At 45.3% G+C, this 24,608-nt stretch overlaps 1 protein-coding gene across 1 annotated transcript in view; it reads right to left on the bottom strand.

Annotated features, from left to right (window-relative positions):
- The window catches only part of LOC137340252 (polycystin-2-like protein 1), a 182,135-nt gene that overhangs the window by 58,195 nt on the left and 99,332 nt on the right, over positions 1–24,608 (bottom strand). Inside the window, exons 4-7 of the mRNA XM_068002670.1 lie at positions 6,308–6,555; positions 3,257–3,481; positions 1,753–1,981; positions 676–846 (exon numbers count right to left, since the gene is read on the bottom strand). Coding sequence (XP_067858771.1) covers positions 676–846; positions 1,753–1,981; positions 3,257–3,481; positions 6,308–6,555 — 873 coding nt within the window. The remainder of the gene's footprint in view (positions 1–675; positions 847–1,752; positions 1,982–3,256; positions 3,482–6,307; positions 6,556–24,608) is intronic.

Below are 24,608 nucleotides of genomic sequence, written 5' to 3'. Positions count from 1 at the left end.
TCAACTGACATTTCACAGACAGTTAACAAGGAGAACAGGATTTGTGCTGGAACAAAACATTACTTTGCACACCTGCTGGAAACCACTTTAGCAATTTCAATACAGGGTAAATTCATCAATCTAATTCTCAGAGACAAGGCTGCATTACAGCACAATTTTCCAATCGATGCTCAAATCCACAGTGGGGCTTGAACCCATAGCCATGGTAGCAAGAGTGCTACCAGCTGAAACAAACCAATACTTTCTTTGCTAAACTGCATGTTTGGTATTATTAAGTGTCTAAGTTGTGGGTTCAAGCACCACTCCATGACCTGAGCATGTAATCTAGGCTGACACTACTGTCAGAGTGCTGTTTTGTTGACTGTGTTGTCTTTCAGATGAGATGTTAAGTCAAGGTCTTATCTGTCATCCAAATTGCTATCTATGAAAGATCGCAAGGTACTATTTGAAGAAGAGCAAGGAGTTCTCCTATGTTCAATGCTCTGTTCTCCGCCAAAAAATAACTATCTGGTCATTCATTTCCTGTAAATTAGTTGCTGCATTTGCCTACATAAATGACTAGACTTCAAAAGAAATTCGTTGAATGTAAAGCACTTTAGGATATCCAGAGGAAACGAAAGGTGCTATGCAAAGGAGAGGTTTATTTTTTATTAATTATGACTAAAACCTATTTACCTTGATCCAAGCAAAAAACAAGTTGACAGCATTCATATTATTGTATTGGGTCTGCCAAAAAGCCAAAAACTCAAAGTCAGCATAGGCTTCAGGATCCGTCAGCAGTGCTCCCATCAGTCTGTTCACCTTAATAGTGCGGAAAACATGGAACCCTATAGAAAGCAGGGAGAGCTGCAACACAAAACCAGAACATTGGCTTTTTGTTCACTACAAATAAAAAGTCCAGAAACCAAACTTCATCAGAAAATAATATTTGTTATTGTTATAGATCTGTAACCTAGTCTAACAAGCACCAAATATTATCACATTCTGTTCATGTTACAGGGACAGGCAGGACCTTTACTTGGACTGATATATCTGTCAATTAATACATCCATTACATCTGTAAATTTATTTACCTGTTGTATTGTAAATTGATAAATGTGCTTTATATATATTGATTATACATATTGATATAGCTGTTACATCTGCAAATTAATGTCTTGGTTATATCTTGGTTATGCATTTATAAATTGATACGTTATATTTATAAATGATATATCAGTTATATTTATCGATTGATATATCAGTTATATCAAATTGTATATTTCTACATTCTAAGATAAATTACTCGTAATTCAAAAAGATAAATTTCCCGACAGGGTGCTTGCCCACTGGGAGGCGTATCGAGAAATGGTGTTCAGATACATCTGGAACACGCAATTAGAAAATGTACCCTTTAATAATCAAAAGATTACCCCAAGCAGTTGGCTGCTTGATTCTGTCAGTAGCTCATAAGCTTGAGTACCAAGATTATTCTGTCACTCAAACCTGTTTGCATTTTGGGGGCAACCTGTCTGTTCTGAGTCGGACACCCAGCGAGGGATGCACATGACGTGGGTGTTTCATTTTAAGGAGAAGTGACAAGACCTTGTCTTATCCCAATTTCAAACACCCCCCCCCCCCCCCCGCCCCCAGCCAAGCACATCATGAAGTGTCAATGAGGACAATTATCCACAATGTCCTGCTAACAGAAAGCGGATGCATGGGGAAGTGTACAAAACATAGGTGAAAATGCCATGAAAAACAGGAGCTTACCAGAATTACCACCAGGTCCAAGCAATTCCAGATACATTTGATGTACTGCAGTTTATGAATTCTGAGTTCCAATATCTCCTCCACAATGTAGTAAAGGATGAAGACACAGAAGATTATTTCACAGCCTATGATAAAATAATCCCAGCTGTTGACATAACGGATGAGCTTCACTGTGCGGAACTGCGAGGAAGGTATTGCGCCGCCCGTGGCAGGGAATTCTATTACAAGCCTTTAAAAAAGATGCAGTTTTAAAATAATAAAAACTAAAAAACTACGGGTAAATGTTAAACTTTAACAATCCCGGCACAGGGCTTTGAACATTGGGAGTGAATATCAGGAATTTCAGCACACAAAATATTACACTGGGAGCACTAAAGGCAAAAGTTTATGCCTGGACTGTGAATATGTTGCTGAATATTTAAAAGTTCTGAAATTGTTATATCCCCCACCAAGCAAATGTTGGTATTTTGTCACATTTTCACAAAGCAAAAATGATTCTGACATTGTCGGTGCTGTGGAGGAAATTAATGACTGGTCGATAAATCCACAGATTAATCAGTTACAGATTCTACATATTTGATGCTTCTTGCCCAAAAATTAAGTAAAAAAATACAAAATACAAAAATAATTTCCCACCATATATTGTTTAACCAAATATGAATGAAGTACATGAACACACCTGGTTCCTATTACAAATTCAGTCAAAAAGTTCCGGACTTATTGTGGGTGAATTCACAAGCTTTTTAGAAATGGTTTTGTTGAGGCGATATGTGGTGTAATTTAGCAAGGCTCCTCACTAGATGGGAGCACAAGCTGCAGAATCAACCCTCCAGTGTTGTAGCCCTATTGGTGAACTGTGCTCCAATCTAGCAAGGTTCCACCCTGAGATCCTTGCCATGCAAAATTGCCCCTTTACTCTCCAACTAAGAACACACTGTAATTTTTCTCCCCAGCATATTCTTTAGTCCTTCACTTCTGCCACTGAAGGTGGGAGGCCTATTTCCAGTCCAGGCCAGGGAGACACATAATAGTGACCCAGTAATAACATCCACATCTGATACTCCAACCTGCCGCCTCCCTGTTCAACATGGTCCAAGTTTGAATTGAATGGAGTGAGGGGTGAGAGAGCATCAAACCAGTGTCCTTCCACTCTGTGATGCTAAATGTTACTGCTTGACTCCACAGCCTGGGTTTAACACAGGTATCTTTGTTGTTGAAAACAGAAGCCTGTGCACTAAAACCCACATAAAATACAATTGTTAAATTACTGGACTTGTTACAAGCCATAATTTCATATATATAGGAGTATATATGATATTCCTACATGAAAACAATTTATATATAGCAGTTATTGGCTTGCAAGACAGAAAGTCTTGGCATCATTCCACTTTTGAACTTAAGTAAGGAAGACTGAGTAACTGAAATAAACATATTCAAATAACTACATCTAAATTAGAGCAGAAGATTTCTGTCCTCAGGGGAAATTGACTGCGGTATGACCTACCTTATAACACAGAAGAGATTAATGTTGGCATTGTACACTGAGAAATCAATGAAAACTGCACGCGTGCCCCGGTCCAGCCACAGGCTATCCTTCAGGTCTTGTAGAATTACAACACTTTCATCCATATTTGTCTTGAGATCCTGGTAATAACCACCACCGCTGTAGACAGTTATCTTACCCCAGTGTGAGGAACCTCCAAGTTCTCTCTCAGAATAATAAGTCCACCTGCACAAAGACCATGTTCATGATTAACAACAATAAACTTGCATTTATAAAGCTTTAACACAGAAATCTCTTCAAGGAGATTCAGAGGAGCAGAAAAAATGGACACCAAACATAAGTGAGAGTTATGAGAAATGATAAAAGCCCTGGTTGAATAGGTAGGCTTTCAGAAAGTTCTTAAGGTGAGACAGAAGGACGAGATGGGAGGGGGCTAGGAAGGGGGTTCCAAACAGTAGGGCCTAGACAGAACCATAAAAGTTTACAGCACAGAAGGAGGCCATTTGGCCCATCAGGTCTGTGCATGCTCTTTGCTAGAACAACCCAAACTAATCCTACTGCCTGCTTCCCCCCATAGCCCTGTATCTTTCTCTGCTTCAAATATTTATCAATTTTCCCTCAAAAGATTCAATGGTCTCTGCCACAATCACTCCCTGTAGCAAAACATTCCATGCTCCAACAACCCTGTGTGTAAAGAAATGTCTCCCAATCTCTCTCCTCATTCTTTTGGTAACTATTTTAAATTGATGATGTTTTATCACTGATTCCTCAAACAGAGGTAATAGTCTTTCCCTATTCACCCTATCAAAACCTTTCATAATTTTTAAAAACTCGATTAAATCTCCTCAGCCTTCTCTGCTCCAGTGGAAAAAACGTCCCAGTATTTCAAGCCCCTCATCATAACTACAGTTTCCTATCCCTTGCATTATCCTGGTGAATCTACACTCTCTCCTTTCTATAGTGGGGCCCTCAAAACTACATACAGTATTCTAACTGTGGCCAACCATTACCTTGTACAACTTTATCATTACTTCTTTGCTCTTGTACTCTATGCCTCTTCTTTATAAAATTCCAAATACTGGTAGCCTTTTATATGGTATATTTGCCTGCACTTTCAGGGAATTATATAGCTGAACCTCTAGGTTTCTGTGTTCATCCACTGTCAAAGCCTTTCCATTGAGTGTATACTCTTATTCCATTTTTTCCTGAGTGTATGCTCTTATTCTTTATTTTTCCTCTGAGTGTACACTACTATTCTTTTTTTCCTCTTAAAATGTATTACCTCACACTTCTCCACATTAAATTATATGTGCCTCCTGTTTGTCCATCCACGAATCTGTCTGTGTCCTCCTGAAATTGTTTGCAGTCTTCCTCACTGACTATCAAACTCCCTACTTTTGTGTCATCAACAAATTCCAATATTATGTTCCCTATGCCCAAGTCCAAAATGCCTTATACAAAGTAAGAACAAAAGTGGACCCAGCACTGACCCCTGGGGTACACCAGTATCAACTCTTCTTCAGTCCAAGCAACACCCATTAACCCTAATCCTTTGTTTCCTGTCTGTCAATCAACTTTCTAACCATGCTGCTACATTTCCTCTTGGAGAACTGAAAGCTCTGCTACCAATGGTGGAACCGAGTCCAGAGCTAGAGGAACAAAAAGCTCAGGATGGGCCATGAAGTTGGAGGAGGTTATAGAAGTAGGGTGGAGCAAGACTGTGGAGGAATTTGTAGATAAGGACAAGAATTTTGAAATCAATGAATAGATAAAAAACAGTCAACAACAACAACATGCATTTATATTGCACCTTTAAAGTAGTAAAATGTCCCAAGGTGTTTCACAGGAGCTTAATCAGATAAAAATTGACACCTAGTCAAAGAAGGAGATATTAGGACAGGTGTCCAAAAGCTTGGTCAAAGAGGTAGGTTTTAAGGAGCATCTTAAAGGAAGAGAGAGGGGCGGAAAGGTTTAGGGAGGGAATTCCAGAGCTTAGGGCCTAGACAGCTGAAGGCACGACTGCCAGTGGTGGGGCAAAGGAAGTGAGGGATGCACAAGAGGCCAGAGTTGGAGGAACACTCACTAAAACAAAATTCTAACCGTGGACAAAACAGAAATCAACTGTAGTCCAATAGTGGAGGGCTGACTGGCTTTCCTGTAATTTACCAATAATTTGGTCCTATTGAAAAGCTGGAGCTAACAATGATATGACTCATTTATTTTATTTTGAATCTAAAATCCAAATGCAATCTGGCTTTCTCATCTGTTTTAAATGCTTGTTTACTCGATTAATTTATCAAGATAAATTTGCCATGACATGTCTTGTTTATTAGTTGATATGTGAGATGTTAATAGGTTAAGTCTAGGGTATTTTTGGTGCCATGGTTGATGTAGACTGTTCTGTGTTTTTAATTCACTGATAACCTACAGGGATAGTTTTGTGAGGTGAGGCTTCTGGTGTGGAGCCTTCCTAGATGGGAGCCCAGGTCATGGAATCAGCCCTGTCTATCATCAAGTGAGGGCTCTACACCACAAGTCCCCCCCACACCCCCTGCATTAAAGAAGTGATGTATTGATTATCCTTAAAATGGCAATATGGGCTCTTCTGATGACTCGGCAAGTATATCCAGTGATGAAGCACACAGACTGGGAAGATTCCAGGTTCGAACCTTGATAAGTAATGACTTAACTGATCTCATCTAGAGTGATGATTGATCTGCGTGCTCCTAGATTAGGGAGGGAAAAATCAGCCAGAGTTCCAGCCTTGATCAAAACCCAGCAACCCCTGCTGTAATGGTATGTGCGTGTACTTTGGGTGAAGACAGATCAGGCTTTTCACTATGATATTCCCTGCATATCCTGCCTGCACACATTGTCAAGGCTAAAACATGAGTAATGATCACTTAGCACTGGGCGGTGACAAGTGCTGAGTACCCCAGCAAGAAGTAAATGGCTTCATGAGTGATGGGAAGAAAAATAGCAATATGTAGTTCAGCTATTAGTTGAGATGATGTTTGCAATCCAACCTTAAAGTAAAAAGACCAAACTCACGCAGTTCCATTTTTGATTGGAGACTTATTTTCATTGTCTGCTGTATAGATATCATAGCATCCAATGATGTCTTTTCGAAAGTCCTTGTGAACCACACAGGAATTATTCATTACTTTGATCTGTCGGATACGGGGAACACCCAGAAGCATATTCTCATAGTAAATAAATGAATGAGGGCCGTGTGAAAATGAATCACTGTTGTACCACTTGGTCCAGTACAGTCCATTCAGCAATGGGCCCTGTGCATACTGAACATAAAATAAAACAAAACAGCCTGTTGTAAAGTACAAAAATGAGCAACACATTGAGTCAAGACTTTTGATGTTTCAAAACCTTATTCATATTACAAAATAACAACTGTATAACATTAACACAGATTTGATATTATTAGCTAAATTTGTGCATTATTATTTCGAGTAATTCATAATGTCATGTAATAGACAAAATAGAAACCTAGTCGTGTAAAGGGTGATTTTCATCCTCATTTTCAGGTGGGAATGGGGCAGTAGTGTGAGAAAATGGGGGTGCAGAATTTACAGCTGCTGTTCTGCCCGCTCCCCCATCTTGATCAGGGCCTAGACATAGGCGTCCAGACAACCTGCCTGAAACAGGAGGGAGCCTGAATGAAGTATGCAAATCAGAATTCAATGACATCAATGGGACCCTGATGCCATTGTCATTAACTTTATTGTGGTGAATGCTCAGTGCTGGACTACAGTCGTATTGGGCTGTACATGCTGGAAACAGCCAATTCCAGCAATACTTAAAAGGGCACTCACTTGCGAGTACTCAAATCATTGGTATCTGTCTGGAGGGTTGGAGGAGCTTTGCTGAGAATGTTTTTTGCATTTCAACCATTCTATTAACACAGAGAGGTGCTTGCTTTACTGAAGGCTGCAGGAAGCGTAGGAACAGAAGCAGCAGCAGCACGTGGGGGGTCTAAAGCAGCCTTGGGGAGGAGCATTTGGCCCTGCAAGGACCTGTTGTAGGCAGCCTTACCCTGCTCAAAAAGTCTACAGGCCCAGACTGAGCTACCTGATCCCTGCCAGTCTAGTGTATAATTGAGTACCTGATTCTTGCCAGTCTAATATATTTTTAAACAGGGTGGTAAGTGTATACTGATCCTTGCCAGTCTAGAATTTGTTTCAGTGGGGCGGTTAGTGTACCTGATCCCTACCAATGTAGTGCCAATGTGTTTGCCTGTGTCTCTCCCTTTGTTTTTCTGGTTACAAAAGGACGGCAGACGTTCACTAGGGAAGTGTCCTTGGCCCAACCATCTTTAGCTGTTTCATCAATGATCTTCCATTTGTTGACAATTCCAGTGTTCAGCTCCATTCACAACGGCTCCAATAATGAAGGAGCATATGCTGGCCTACGGCAGGACCTGGATAACATCCAGAGTTGGGTGGACAAGTGGCAGGTAACATTCACACCATAAAAGTACTAAGTAATGACCAACACCACCAAAAGAAAGCCCAGTCAACTCCCCATGACCATCACCGAATCTTCCATCATCAACACCTTGGGGTTTACCATTAACCAGAAGCTTAATTTGGACTAGCCATGTCAACACTGTGACTATATGAGCAGGGCAGAGGCTCTGTGATAAGGGCTCACCTACTGATTCTGCACCATCTACACAGCTCAAGTCAAGAGTGTGCTGGAATACTCACCATTCACCTGGTACAAAGGTTTGCCTGCCAGGAGAGCAAATTGGGTATTTCAGGCACAGATATCAGGATTTCTGTGGGCCTGTTGATCTCTACGCTCAAATCCCTGATATGCATTCCTGACTCCCACTGAAGCTCTGCACCAGGAGTCTAAATTCAAAAATCTACCCTGAAATGTTCTGCTTTGGTCCACTTCTCTGATGATAATGCAAATTTCTTCTTTGAACTCTGGCTCTGTAATTGTATTGAGAATACTTACAAAATTAATGTTTGCAGTTTTAGAACACCCTTATTTTCTAGTTCTGGAATCATAGAATGTTACAGCACAGAAGCAGATCAAGTCTGTGCGAGTGGTTTTCTCCACAAGTCGTCTAGACTAATCCCAATCTCCTGCTCACTCCTCATAGCCTTTAATATTGCTTTTTCTCAAGCAACTATCTGGGGGCTGAATATCTGCGACTGCAGCGTCCCGGTGTAAGTGTTAGAATGTGCCTGCCTGTGCCCCTGCCAAAATTCATGGGGTTGGGGAGAGGTCACCCAATTTAAATATTGTTAGTTATCCTATCATTATCCTTCATAATCCTGAAGACCTTTATTAGGTCACCCCTCTATCTTTTCAGTTCCACTAAAAAACAGGACGCATAGCAAATAATTCTGAAGAGCAAAGGAAATTGCACAGAGATATTGATAAGATCTCAGGGCTCTTCATAACTGTAAGTCCTCATCCCTGGTAACATTCCAGTAACCATACACTGCACCTTTTCCAGTGCTTTTATATCCTTCCTATAATGGGGTGCCAAAAGTGTACACATTACTTTAGGGTGTAAAGGAACACTATGCTTGACAAACCTGATAGAATTCTTTGAGCAAGTGACAGATATGGTGGATGGTGGATATGCAGCGGATGTGGTGTACAATGGGTTTAACAAGGTACCACGCAGGAGACTGTTGGAGAAGATTAAGGGTAGGATAGCAAATTAGATTAAAAACTAATTAGAAGAGAGGAAGAGCAGAAGATAAGGGCAGTTTCTCAGAGTGGTTGGAATTAGGTAGTGGTGTTCCATTGGGTTCTTTACTGTTTGTGTTCACTGTGTGCACCAATGATTTGGATATCGGGTTAGAGGGAGTGGTGTCTAAATTTTCAGATGATACTAAAACAGGAAGCATAACAAATAATTCTAAAGACCAAAGGAAACTGCAAAGGGATATTGATAAGATGGTGGAATGGACAAAAACATGGCAGATGGAATTCAATGTCAGTGAATGTGAGATGGTACATTATCCCCTGAATGGGGAAAGCTGGATGATGTGGAACATCAGGGGGATTTGGAGGTTCAGGTTCAGGACATTAAAAGTGCCATCTCAAGTGGATAAGGCCATAAAAAAGGTTAACAGGATAATGGATATTATAGAATATAAAAGTCAACGTGCAATGGTGAACCTATATAAAACCTTAATAAGACCACAGTTGGAGTATCACGTGTACTTTTGGGCTGCACAGTACACTGAACCTGATTATGTCACGGTCACTGCTTTCCAAATGTTCTTCTACTGACTTGCTCTGCTTCATTACCCAGAATCAGATCAGGTAACGATTCCTTCCTGGTTGTAGTAGTAAAGTACTGATGGAGACAAGAGTCCTGAATACACTACAAAAAAAACCTCCTCTTTGTCACCGCAAATATTTTCCCTATCCCAGTCTATTTTAGATCATTGAAATCTCCTACAATGATAACAATCATTAATACACACTTCTCTAAGTTGTCTACAAATTTCCTCCTGGATTTACTTTCTATTGTTCAGCAGTCAATATATTCCCGGTAGTGTGACTGATCCCTTGCTATTTCTCAGCTGTTTTTAAATCCTTATGATCTTGAGTTTTGATATTGTCTCTAGTTTTCTCAGGACAGCTGCCTGTTGTGCCCATTAATTTCTGGTAAACAGTTTACCAAATTACTGTAACTTAAAATTATGAGTAATTTATCTATCTTATTAAAAGATTTAACCTGAAATGCAGTTGAAGTTTTAAATTTCCTGAGGCAACACTTTAAAATGACATTGCTTTGCAGGAGATTTTCATTTTAATCCAGACATTGAATGCATTAGGTATTCTATCTGTCCACTTTGTGACATCAAGTTCAAGTTAATTTCTGCATGTAATTCTGCTCCTGTATTCACCAAATAAAACATCTCACTTGTTCTAGCTGGTATCTAAGTGGTGGCATTTCAATGCTATAATATGTCATTCTTAATGATTGCAGTTTCCTTAGCAATTAAAATAGCAGCTTTAAAGTTCGACATGCAAAACATGTGGCCTTTTCCTCTCAGCCTCATAAAGAAAATCCCCAAATCCCAAACATCAGACCAACTTCTTTGAAAAAACCCAAAGCAAAATACTGCGAATGCTGGAAATCTGAAATAAAAATGAAAATGCTGGAAACAATCTGCAGGTCAGGCAGCATCTGTGGAGAAAGAAACAGAGTTAACGTTTCAGGTCGATGACCCTTCATCAGAACTGGAAGATGTTGAAGATTAAACAGTTTTTAAGCAAATACAGAGCCAGGGAAAAGTGGGGGGGAGGGGAGGGGAGGAAAGAACAACAGGGAAGGTCTGTGATAGGGTGGAGGGCAGGAGTGATTAAATGACAAAAGGAATGATGGTGCAAGGCAAGGAGGGTGGTAATGGGACAAGTAAAGAAACAGAAGATTGGTCAGGAGTAGCTGTGAATGGCAGCAGCAGAACCATTACCAGCACCTGCTGTTCGAAAAAATGGAAGCAGTGGTTATGATCTGAAGTTATTGAAATCAATGTTGAGTCTGGAAAATTGTAAAGTGCCTAATCAAAAGATGAGGTGCTGTTCCTCGAACTTCATTGGAACAGTGTAAGAGGCCGAGGACAGAGAGGTCAGAGTGGGAGTGGGACGGGGAATTAAAATGGCAAGCAACCGGCAGGTCAGGGTCACGATTGCGGACAGAGCGGAGGAGTTCAGCAAAGCGATCGCCCAATCTGCGTTTGGTCTCCCCAATGTAGAGGAAGCCGCACCGTGTGCAGTGAATACAGTATAGTCAATTGAAAGAAGTACAAGTAAATCAATGTTTCACCTGGAAAGAGTGTTTGGGGCCCTGGACAGTGGGAGGGGAGGTGAAAGGGTAGGTATTGCATCTCCTGCACTTGCACGGGAAGGTGCCGTGGGGAGGAGAGCAGGTGTTGGGGGCGATGGAAGGGTGGATCAGGGTGTCATGGAGGGAGTGGTCCCTTCGGAATGCTAAAAGGGGAAGGGAGGGGAAGATGTGTTTGGTGGTGGGATCGCGCTGGAGGTGGCGGAAATGGCGGAGGATGATACGTTGAATGTGGAGGCTGGTGGGTGGAAGGTGAGGACAAGGGGGAACATATCATGGTTCTGGGAGGGAGGCGAAGGGGTGAGGGCAGAATGGCGGGAAATGGGATGGACACGGTCAAGGGCCCTGTTAACTACAGTGGAGGGGAATCCTCGGTTGAGGAAAAAGGAAGACATATCGGAAGCACTGGTGTGGAAGGTGGCATCGTCAGAACAGATGCGACGGAGACGGAGAAACTGGGAGAAGGGAATAGAGTCCTTACAGGAAGTGGGGTGGGAGGAAGTTTAATGGTGTAAATAGTGTAAAAAGTGTACATAGGTAGAACTAAGAATGGGGTTCTGCTGAGGGAGTTTGAGGTGCTAGGATCTAAATTAATAATCCAAACCTCAAAGGTAATAATCTCTGGATTACTACCTGAGCCACATGCAATTTGGCATAGGGTCAAACAGATCAGAGAGTTAAATGCGCGGTTCAAAGAGTGGTGTGGGAGACAGGGGCTTCGATTCATGGGGCACTGGCACCAGTACTGGGGAAAGAGGGAGCTTTTCCAATGGGATGGGCTCCACTTAAATCAGGATGGGACCAACATCCTGGCGAATCAAATAACTAGGGCTGTAAATAGGGCTTTAAACTAAAAAGTGGGGGTGGGGGGTCAGGTGAGGGGAAATTAAGAGATCTAATGAAAGTCCAATGCAAAGTCCTCCTCACTAACATCTGGGGACTTGTGCCAAAATTGGGAGAGCTGTCCCACAGACTAGTCAAGCAACAGCCTGACATAGCCATACTCACAGAATCATACCTTTCAGCCAACGTCCCAGACTCTTCCATCACCATCCCTGGATATGTCCTGTCCCACCGGCAGGACAGACCCACCAGAGGTGGCAGCATAGAGATGCACAGCCAGGAGGCAGTGGCCCTGGGTTATCTCAACATCGACTTCGGACCCCATGAAATCTCATGGCATCAGGTCAAATATGGGCAAGGAAACCTCCTGCTGATTACCACCTACCACCCTGCCTCAGCTGATGAATCAGTCCTCCTCCACGTTGAGCACTATTTGGAGGAAGCACTGAGGGTAGCAAGGGCACAGAATATACTCTGGGTGGGGGACTTCAATGTCCATCACCAAGAGTGGCTCGGTAGCACCACTACCGACCGAGCTGGCCAAGTCCTGAAGGACACAACTGCCAGACTGGGCCTGTGGCAGGTGGTGAGCGAAACAATTAGAGGGAAAAACCTACTTGACCTCGTCCTCACCAATCTACCTGTCGCAGATGCATCTGTCCATGACAGTATTGGTAGGAGTGACCACCGCACAGTACTTGTGGAGATGAAGTCCCGTCTTCGCACTGAGGACACCATCCAACGTGTTGTGTGGCACTATCACCGTGCTAAATGGGATAGATTCAGAACAGATCTAGCAGCTCAAAACTGGGCATCCATGAGGTGCTGTGGGCCATCAGCAGCAGCAGAATTGTATTCCAGCACAATCTGTAACCTCATGGCCCGGCATATTCCTCACTCTACCATTACCAACAAGCCAAGGGATCAACCCTGGTTCAATGAGGAGTGTAGAAGAGCATGCCAGGAGCAGCACCAGGCGTACCTAAAAATGAGGTGCCAATTTGGTGAAACTACAACACAGGACTACATGCATGCAAAACAGCAGAAGCAACATGTTATAGACAGAGCTAAGTGATTCCACAACCAACGGATCAGATCAAAGCTCTGCAGTTCTGCCACATCCAGTCGTGAATGGTGGTGGACAATTAAACAACTAACGGGAGGAGGAGGCTCTGCAAACATCCCCATCCTCAATGATGGCAAAGTCCAGCACGTGAGTGCAAAAGAGAAGGCTGAAGCATTTGCAACCATCTTCAGCCAGAAGTGCCAAGTAGATGATCCATCTCGGCCTCCTCCCGATATCCCCACTATCACAGAAGCCAGTCTTCAGCCAATTCGATTCACTCCATGTGATATCAAGAAATGGCTGAGTGCACTGGATACAACAAAGGCTATGGGCCCCGACAACATCCCGGCTGTAGTGCTGAAGACTTGTGCTCCAGAACTAGCCGCACCTCTAGCCAAACTGTTCCAGTACAGCTACAACACTGGCATCTACCTGACAATTACCGCCCCATCAGTCTACTCTCAAACATTAGCAAACTGATGGATCGTGTTGTCGATTGTGCTATCCCAGCGGCACTTACTCACTAATAACCTGCTCACTGATGCTCAGTTTGGGTTCCGCCAGGACCACTCGGCTCCAGACTTCTTTACAGCCTTGGTCTAAACATGGACAAAAGAGCTGAATTACAGAGGTGAGGTGAGAGTGACTGTCCTTGACATTAAGGCAGCATTTGACCGAGTGTGGCACCAAGGAGCCCTAGTAAAATTGAAGTCAGTGGGAATCAGGGGGAAAATTCTCCAGTGGCTAGAGTCGTACCTAGCACAAAGGAAGATAGTAGTGGTTGTTGGAGGCCAATCATCACAGCCCCAAGACATTGCTGCAGGAGTTACTCAGGGCAGTGTCCTAGGCCCAACCATCTTCAGCTGCTTCATCAATGACCTTCCCTCCATCATAAGGTCAGAAATGGGGATGTTCACTGACGATTGCACAGTGTTCAGTTCCATTCGCAACCCCTCAGATAATGAAGCAGTCCGTGCCCGCATGCAGCAAGACCTGGACAACATCCAGGCTTGGGCTGATAAGTGGCAAGTAACATTCACGCCAGTCAAGTGCCAGGCAATGACCATCTCCAACAAGAGAGAGTCTAAACACCTCCCCTTGACATTCAACGGCATTACCATCGCCGAATCCTCCACCATCAACATCCTGGGGGTCACCATTGACCAGAAACTTAACTGGACCAGCCACATAAATACTGTGGTTACAAGAGCAGGTCAGAGGTTGGGTATTCTGTGGTGAGTGACTCACCTCCTGACTCCCCAAAGCCTTTCCACCATCTACAAGGCACAAGTCAGGAGTGTGATGTAATACTCTCCACTTGCCTGGATGAGTGCAGCTCCAACAACACTCAAGGAGCTCGACACCATCCAAGATAAAGCATCCCACTTGATTGGCACCCCATCCACCATCCTACACATTCACTACCTTCACCTGCGGTGCACCGTGGCTGCAGTGTGTACCATCCACAGGATGCCCTGCAGCAACTCGCCAAGGCTTCTTCGACAGCACCTCCCAAACCCGCAACCTCTACCACTTAGAATGACATGGGCAGCAGGCACATGAGAACAACACCACCTGCACGTTCCCCTCCAAGTCACACACCATCCCGACTTGGAAATATGTTGCCGTTTCTTCATCGTCGCTGGGTCAAAATCCTGGAACTTCCCTCCTAACAGCACTGTGGGAGAACCTTCACCACACGGACTGAAGCGGTTCGAGAAGGCGACTCACCACCACCTTCTCAAGGGCAACTAGAGATGGGCAATAAATGCTGGCCTTGCCGGTGATGCCCACATCCCAAGAACGAATAATAAAAAAAAACGACCAAGGGTGGGAACTAAATATTCCAGGGTACATGACATTTAGAAAAGACAGGCAGAATGGAAAAGGAGGGGCTATAGCCCTAATAATAATGGATGAACTAAGGACAGTGGTGAGAAAGGATCTTGACTCGGAAGATCAGGAAGTAGAATCAATATGGGTGGAAATTGGAAATAACAAGAGGCAGAAAACATTGGTGGGATTAATTTATAGCCCCCCTAATAGTACCAATACCGTTGGACAGAGTATTAATCATCAAATAACAGGAGCTTGTAACAAAGGAAATGCAGTCATCAAAGGATACTTTAATCTTCACATAGACAGGGCAAATCAAATTGGCAAAGGTAGTTTGGAAGATGAGTTCATGGAATGTATTCAAGACTGTTTGCTAGAACAATACCTCATGGAACCAACCAGGGAACAGGCTATTTTAGTTACTGCATTATGTAATGAGATAGGGTTAATTAGTAATCTCATAGTAAAAGAACCTGTAGGGAAGAGTGATCATAATATGATAGAATTTCACATTGAGTTTGAAAGTAATGAACTTAAGTCAGAAACTAGAGTATTAAACTTAAATAATGCCAATTACATAGGTATGAGAGGTGAGATGTCAAAGATAGATTGGGAAATTAAATTAAAGGGTTTGACAGTTGAAAAGCAATGGCAAACATTTAACGAAATATTTCAATATTCTCAACAAATATACATTCCATTGAGAAATAAAAACTCCATGGGACAAGTGATCCACCCATGGCTAACTAAAGAAGTTAAGGAGAGTATTAGATTGAAAGAAGAGGCCTGTAATGTTACCAAGGAGAGTAATAAACCTGGGGATTGGGAGAGTTTTAGAAACCAACAAAGGATGACCAAAAAATTGATAAAAAGGGGGAAAATAGAATATGAAAGTAAACTAGCAAGAAATATAAAAACGGATTGTATCAGCTTCTACAAGTATGTAAAAAGGAAGAGAGTAGAAAAGTAAATGTTGATCCCTTAGAGGCTGAGGCAGGAGAAATTATAATGGGGAATCAGGAAATGGCAGATCCGTTAAACAAATATTTTGTATCTGTCTTCACAGTAGAAGACAGAAAAAGCATACCAAAAACTAAGGGGTAAATGATAGTGAGGAACTTAAAACAATTACTATCACTAGAGAAAAAGTACTGGACCATCTACTGGGACTAAAAGCCAACAAATCTCCTGGACCTGATGGCCGACATCCTAGGGTTCTAAAAGAGGTGGCTGCAGAGATAGTGGATGCATTGGTTTTGATCTTCCAAAATTCTCTCGATTCTAGAACGGACCCAGTGGACTGGAAGGTAGCAAATGTAACCCCGCTATTCAAGAAAGGAGGGAGAGAGAAAACAGGGAACTACAGGCCAGTTAGCCTGACATCGGTCGTCGGGAAAATGCTGAAATCCATTGTTAAGGAAGTGGTAACAAATTTATCAGAGTTTTTTGAGGATGTAACTAGCAGGGTAGATAAAGGGGAACCAATGGATGTCGTATATTTGGATTGTCAAAAGGCATTCAATAAAATGCCATGTAAAAGATTGTTACACAAGGTAAGGGGTCATGGGGTTTGGGGTAATATATTAGCATGGATAGAGGATTGGTTAATGGACAGAAAACAGAGAGTAGGGATAAACGGGTCATTCTCAGGTCGGCAGGCTGTAACTAGTGGGGTGCCGCAAGGATCAATGCTTGGGCCTCAGCTATTTACAATCTACATTAATGACTTAGATGAAGGGACTGAGTGTAATGTATCCAAGTCTGGTGATGATACAAAATTAAGTGGGAAAGTAAACTGTGAGGAGGACACAAAGATTCTGCAAAAGGATATAGACAGATTGGGCAGCATTTTAGCACCCGCTATCGGGTGCGTTTCTGGCGGGGGGGCCCCGAAAATCGGGAAATCCCGGAGCGGGACCGGAGCCTGCCTCAAACCCGCGCACTTCCGGGTTCCCCGCTGACGCGCCGGCATGCGTGTGCAGCCCCCGCTGGTGGGAATCCCGCAGGCAATTAAAGCCAGCGGGATACCACTTGAACCTATTTATTTGGCTTGTTCAGGTCATTAACTGACCTGATTAAGGGATTATGTGAGGAGGGGTGGGATTTTGGAGCAAACTGGGACTGTTTCCCGTACTGGGGGAAACACTCCCAGTTGAAATGGACGTGTTGCAGCTATCAGCCTGTGGCAGCTGCAAAGGTCCATTTGACAGGTGGGTGGGGGGAGACCCTCACTCATTGCAGGAGGCCACTCTGTCACTTGGGACAAAGTTTGGCCTCCTCCACCCTCCTCCTGACAATCAAAGTCACCAACTTGCACACTTACCCCGGGGTCCAGAGACATGTACCTACCTTGCGGACCCCCTCAGATGTACATCTTCCAGATGGGGGCCGCCGTAGCTGCAGTCATGACCTCCTCGGAGGGCGAACAGCATCACCAGCCTCACCAGCCTCGCCATCCACGCCGTCTACCTCTGACACGTGGAGCTCCACAACAGAGTGCTTTGACACATCCACCTGTACAGCAGGAGGGAGGGCTACCACAGAGAGAGATGCATCGCAGAGGGCACTACCCTCGCCATAGGGTCCACAGACCGAGGCTCAGCTTCCTGGACCTCTCTGAGCAGCAGTGCACATGGAGGCTCAGAGTCACTCGACATGTAGTCGTGGACATCTGCAGCCTCCTTCATGCCAAGCTGCTCCTGGCTGGCCCGAGCACCATCTTCTTACCTGTTGCTGTCAAAGTCACCACTGCCCTCAACAACCTCTTCTCCGCATCCTTCCAGAGTGCAACCGGGGACATCACCGACGTCTCTCAGCCGTCTGCACAAAAGAGCCCTGCAAATACACCTACACCCACTCTGCAGTGACACAATGGGTGGCATCAGTTGTGGGTTTTCATAGTGATCCTCAGGAAAAGGCATTATTGCACAGACCAGACAAGATTCGCGAAGACATGGCAGTAGTGGTGCCAATATAATATGTAATGTGAGTTGGTCAGAAATTCAATATAAGTAACAACCATGACAAACCCTCAAACACCCTTGTGCATCCCCTTCATGCTCACGACACGTTTGCCTTACGCTGCCTACTGCACATATGTGATGTATGCCCTGTGGCTGCAGCACAGGTAGTGGCAGGTTGAGTGAGGCTGGCCGTGAAAGAGATGTATGAGAGGGTGAGTATGAGATAGAGCCATGAGATTGTATGAGGATTGGGTTGAGTGGTAGTGGCGGGATGAGTACTGGCGAGGTGAGTAGGTGCAGGTAAGATGAGGATGAGGACTGAGTGGGTATGAGGGGTGATGTGACAGAGTAGTGTTGGCAGTGCTGAAGGAGATGTGGGGTGGGGGCGGTGATGTGGCAGACATCACCGCCCCCACCCAATGACCTGCATACAGTGCAGGAGGCGCTCCAATGACCTACTGAGGTCATTGGAGCGCCTCCTGCACTGTATGCAGGTGGGCGATATGTTGGTGGTGCAGGTGACCTCCTCTGCCACCTCGAGCCAGGCCTTCCTGGTGGCAGAGGCAGGCCGCTTCCTCCCGCCCGCCGGGGGGAAGATCTCTGTCCTTGCCCTCCTCCTCACCCCATGTATTGATACCTGGAGTGAGGCATCATTAAACTGGGAGCAGCCTTCCCCCTGGGCTGCTCCATGCTGTGATTTTTCCTGTTTGTTGCAGCATCTGTCAGTGGAGGCCTGCCCCTTTAAATAGAGCTCCTCCAGCTGACAGATCTTACTGCGCATGCGCAGCCCGCCCGACGCGCAGATCAGCAGCGGGGAACCCGGAGGACCAGGTAAGTGGATCTAATTATGCTACGATCGCGCGGGGAGCTGACTGATTTCACCGGGCGCATTACCCACGTGCCCGATAGCCCCCCCCCGCCGAGAACCCACAGCCCTGGTAACATCAGGCCCATTAAGTGAGTGGGCAAGAAGGTGGCAGATGGAGTATAATGTGGGGAAATGTGAGGTTATTTACTTTGGTAGGAAGAATAGAAAAACAGAATATTTTTTAAATGGTGAGAAACTATTAAATGTTGGAGTCCAGAGAGACTTGGGTGTCCTTGTACAAGAAACACAAAAAGTTAGTATGCAGGTACAGCAAGCAATTCGGAAAGCAAATGGCATGTTGGCCTTTATTGCAAGGGGGTTGGAGTACAAGAGTAAGGAAGTCCTACTACAGTTCTACAGGGCTTTAGTGAGACCTCAGCATACAGTTTTGGTCTCCTTATCTAAGGAAGGATATACTTGCCTTGGAGGCGGTGCAATGAAGGTTCACTGGATTAATTCCTGGGATGAGAGGGTTGTCCTATGAGGAGAGGTTGAGTAGAATGAGCTTATACTCTCTGGAGTTTAGAAGAATGAGAGGTGATCTCATTGAAACAAAAAAAATGATGTGGGGGCTTGACAGGGTAAATGCTGAGAAATTGTTTCCTCTGGCTAGAGAGTCTAGAACCAGAGGGCATAGTTGTAGGATAAGGGGGTCGGTCATTCAAGACTGAGATGAGAAGGAATTTCTTCACACAGAGGGTTATGAATCTTTGGAATTCTCTACCTCAGGGTGCTGTGGATGTGGAGTCATTGAATATATTCAAGGCTGAGATGGCTAGATTTTTGGACTGTAGGGGAATCAAGGGATATGGGGATCGGGCAGGAAAGTGGAGTTGAGGTTGAAGATCATCCATGATCTGATTGAATGGTGGAGCAGGCCAGAGGGGCCGTATGGCCTACTCCTGCTCCTATTTCTTATGTTCTTATGTTCTTAATCAAGGTAGCTGTGGGAGTCAGTGGGCTTATAATAGACATTGGTTGACAGCCTATCTCCAGAAATGCAGATAGAGAAGTCGAGGAAGGAAAGGGAAGAGTCGGAGATGGACCATGTGAAGACAAGGGAAGGGTCGAAATTGGAAGCAAAGTTGATTAAATTTTCCAGTTCGGGGCGAGAGCAGGAAATGACACTGATATAGTTATCGATGTACCGGAATGTCTTTGAAAAGAATGTTGTGATCTGCCACGGAATCAAGTCTGTAAGAGAAACAGGTAAAATATTTCCTTGCACTGTTTAATCAAATCTACAATCTTGGTTGTACTTTTGCTGGAAGAGATATGTTGGCTATTAACTTTGTAGACGTATTCTACATGGTTTGCTCTCTTGTGTACACTGCGGAGCTCTTTCTTTCTCATTAACAATGAAACATTATGATATTTAAAGGGCTGGAAATTTATGGGGCCCCACTCTGCTGGCATAGGTGCCAAATCCTGGGGATGGGGTCATTTGCATAGCCAGGATGGGCTGCTGGTGCCTGGAATTTTGCATCAGCGGAGCTGCCTCAGCTGAACTGCTTGCCATTTTGCTTGAGGTCACCCTGAGGCCCATTCAGGCCAAACAAAAACATGTTTTTAAAAGTCTTCAGCTACCAAGAGGCCACTATGCCGCTAGAAAGTTAATTGATCTCCTCCAGGAATGTTTACCGCATTCTAGTGGTGGTCTGGGCCTTTAAAAGGCCACAAAGGGACTCACACCAGGTTTCAGGTGGCTTGCATTCTGCTGAGGCCTTTCAAAGGCCCATGACCCCTGACTGGAATTTTAAGGTCCCATCTAAACAGGGTGGAATTTCAGGACCAAATTTTTTATTTCTTACTGCATAATGGCTCAAATAACATATATCACTTTAAGCTTGCTGCGTCGATGTTGCTGAATGAGGAAATTGATTCTTGGCATAGTTACTTGACAGCATTCCAATCACGTGAGAAGCAGTGACAGCTGGTTGAGAAGTTTGTAATGGTTCTTCTATTTGGTTCCCTGGTGTAAAAGGCTGAGATTATCCTGAGTCAGTTTAGGTTTGAGCAGTGTAGTGAATAATATTTCCCACTGTCACAGTTTGTTCGAAACTGGGGCCCCCAAATTTCTGCGGCTTGGGAGGGAACAAATGGAAGTTACACCTGGGGAGAGGGGCCCAACATGGGTTGGATGACTGGAACTTGTAATTCCAGTTGGGAGGATCTTGGGTGGATATTCTACCTGCCCCTCCCCCATATCAAGAGGCCATGTTGGGAGGGGATCCCGGCTGCCACAGGAAATTTCTCCCTTTACTCCCTTGAAACAAACAACTTCATCTCCAGATGATGAGGAGATAGATTTTATCATTAATGAGCAAAATTTCACATGCAAGAGTCGTGTTTCGGGAGTTATATGGAAGTTATCGATCAAATGAACTGTCCTGGCTGGTAACACTGTTGGTAGCTGTGTGGCCATCCGTGTCCCTACAGACAATGTCACGTGGTCATCCGAGCCCCTACACACAATGTCACGTGGTCATCCGTGCCCCTACACACAATGTCACGTGGTCATCCGAGCCCCTACAGACAATGTCACGTGGTCATCCGTGCCCCTACACACAATGTCACGTGGTCATCCGTGCCCCTACACACAATGTCACGTGGTCATCCGAGCCCCTACACATAATGACACGTGGTCATCCGAGCCCCTACAGACAATGTCACGTGGTCATCCGAGCCCCTACAGACAATGTCACGTGGTCATCCGTGCCCCTACAGACAATGTCACGTGGTCATCCGAGCCCCTACAGACAATGTCACGTGGTCATCCGGGCCCCTACAGACAATGTCACGTGGTCATCCGTGCCCCTACAGACAATGTCACGTGGTCATCCGAGCCCCTACACACAATGTCACGTGGTCATCCGAGCCCCTACACACAATGTCATGTGGCCATCCGAGCCCCTACACACAATGTCACGTGGTCATCTGTGCCCCTACAGACAATGTCACGTGGTCATCCGAGCCCCTACAGACAATGTCACGTGGTCATCCGAGCCTCTACAGAGAATGTCACGTGGTCATCCGAGCCCCTACAGACAATGTCACGTGGTCATCCGAGCCCCTACAGACAATGTCACGTGGTCATCCGAGCCCCTACACACAATGTCATGTGGCCATCCGAGCCCCTACAGACAATGTCACGTGGTCATCCGAGCCCCTACAGACAATGTCACGTGGTCATCCGAGCCCCTACAGACAATGTCACGTGGTCATCCGAGCCTCTACAGAGAATGTCACGTGGTCATCTGTGCCCCTACACACAATGTCACGTGGTCATCCGGGCCCCTACAGAGAATGCCATGTGGTCATCCGTGCCCCTACAGACAATGTCATGTGGCCATCCGTGCCCCTACACACAATGTCATGTGGCAATCCGTGCCCCTACACACAATGTCATGTGGCAATCCGTGCCCCTACACACAATATCATGTGGCAATCCGTGCCCCTACACACAATGCCATGTGCATTCATAAACTGCAAGGAATTCCGCTCCATCAGTGTGCAGATAATTAGTGATCATCAGTACAAGATGCCAGTCAATGCCCACTTCCCAGGCCGCAGTCATGACTCTTTCATTTTAAGACAATCTTGTATATTTGGGTCATTTGAAGGAGAAGGCAGACTGAAAGAATGGGGGTGAAATTTTTTGGGGCTTCTCCCACTCTGCCACTATAACTTCGGTGCAAGTTTGGCAGAATCCACTTTAGTCTTTGTCAAAAACACTAAGTTTCCCCTCTTTGTATTCAGCTAATCCCCAAACCCATTAAGACTGCACTTACATTGCAGTTTCACTTTGCACCTACATTCTGGTTGTAGAATAAATGCAGCCTAAACTACTGTAGCTTCAGCTTTGGATCTTTTTGACCTGGCCCCACGATGTAAAACTATCCCTTTCAGTTGGTTCCACAGCAGCTCCCAGGAACAAATCCTTTGATCCTCCTTCTTGCATTTAAATCCATTGGCTCTGAAATTCTGATGGTGTGAGAGGAAAGAGTTGAATGGATTCCTCGTGGGAGGTGCGCAATCTGGCGATTGGCCAACATTTCAGTGGGGGTGGGGTAGGGGGAGTCGGTGAGTCTCCCAACCAGCCTCATCACATCAGAAGACAGCAACTGAGAGATGGTGTGAGCTATGCAATGGGCGTTTCAATGCCTCAAAAGATTCCCTGGCGTAGCTAATTGATCTCAGTGGGGATCGATTATCTTAAAATTGAGGCCCACATTTCCCTTTGGGGGAAATTTTTAAAAATTTGCCACTAATTATTCAGACTTTCCTGTACATCACATTCCATTGGTGCAGTGTGGTGTCACTCCAACTTTCCTCAGGCACCTCTGCTGTGCCTACAGATGTGAGGCGCCTGTCCCAACTATTTAAAAGACTTCATACCCTCGCGTTGGAGAAGTGGGGGTGGGGGGGGTGTCTATGTCCTCCGTCAACAGCTGGCAGTTCTGGTCTGTCAGACTTTGTGTGCTGCATTTGGGATCTCTGAATTTTGGGGCTATTTTATCAAGAAAATTCCTCTTGGGTTTGCCTATGGATCAATATAAAATGGCTTCTTTTTCCAATTCCCTCAGTAGGAATAAAGAAAAAAAGAAAAAATAACTTGAACATAGCATCTTTTATGCAGCATCTTTCACATTCTCAGGACATCCCAAAGTAGGTCACAACCAATGTGTTCTTTCTGAAGTCACTGTTTTTATGTAGGCAAACACAGCAACCTTATTGTGCACAGCAATGGCTCACCAACAGCTAATGAAATGTGACCAGTTAATCTGTTTTTGGTTGAGGAAGAAATTTTGGCCAGGACACCCGGAGAACTTCCTGCTCTTCTTGAACACTCCCATGAAATCTTTTACGTCCACCTGAATAGGCAGACAGTGTCTTGCTTTAATGTCTCTTTTAAAAGTATTCCCTCATTACTGCGCTGAATGTCAATGTAAATTATGTGCTCAAGTCCTAGTGTGAGGACTTAAACACATTGGGCTCGAATTTAGCAGGCCTGCGGGTTCCCAGCGGGTGGTCCTCCGGGAGCGTCGAAAACGCGGACGGGTAATTGTTCGCGTCCCCCACGCGATCGCGGGATAATTGGACCCATTAAGGCCTGCTTCCGGGTTCTGCGCTCCCCAGCTGCGTGCCGGCCGGCTGCGCATGCGCAGTACCGTCGACGCGATGTAGGAGCTCCAGTTAAAGGGGCAGTCTCCCAAAGCCCCTCCTGCTGCAAGCAAGAGGTCTGGGAGAATGGCTCAACCAAGGGGAAAGGCTGCGCCCCGTTTTTCAGATCTGGCACTGCAGCTGATGCTGGAGGGCGTGAGGAGGAGGAGGGAAACACTCTTCCCTGAGGATGGGCGCAAGTTCCCTGCCGCCGCAACCAGGAAGGCATGGGCAGAGGTGGCGGCGGAGGTGAGCAGCAGGGGCAACACCCCAAGGACTTGGGAGCAGTGCCGCAAGCGCTTCAATGACCTGACTAGGTCTGGCAAGGTGAGTACACCAACGCACCCTCCCACATCCCGTCCCCACCATCACGCCAAGCAGATCACAACCCCCTCCTGCACAGCCACCACTGCGCTCCATCAGCAATCCTCACAGCCACTCATTCACCATCCTCGCCGTGCACGCAAGTACCCACCGTCCCTGACCCCACCCGAACACTACCACACACCCCAATCCCCATGCAATGGGATGGGCACGTGGCCCACACTTCCTCCCATCCGTTCCGCGCCACGCTCAACCCAACCACACCGATGCTCGATGCGTCTCACGATGCAAGACGCACCCACTCACACATCTGTGTTTTGCCTTCACAGGAGAAGAGGAGCAAGAACAACCGCGAAAGGGCACGCACCGGAGGTGGGCCGCCGCAAGTGGTGGAGCTCACCGACGCAGAGGTGGAGGCGCTCGACCTCGCCCGCACGCGACATTGCCTG

This window comes from Heptranchias perlo, chromosome 21, assembly GCF_035084215.1.
Source record: "Heptranchias perlo isolate sHepPer1 chromosome 21, sHepPer1.hap1, whole genome shotgun sequence".
In the NCBI taxonomy this organism is placed as follows: Eukaryota; Metazoa; Chordata; class Chondrichthyes; order Hexanchiformes; family Hexanchidae; genus Heptranchias; species Heptranchias perlo.
This window is presented reverse-complemented; position numbering and strand designations above follow the sequence as displayed.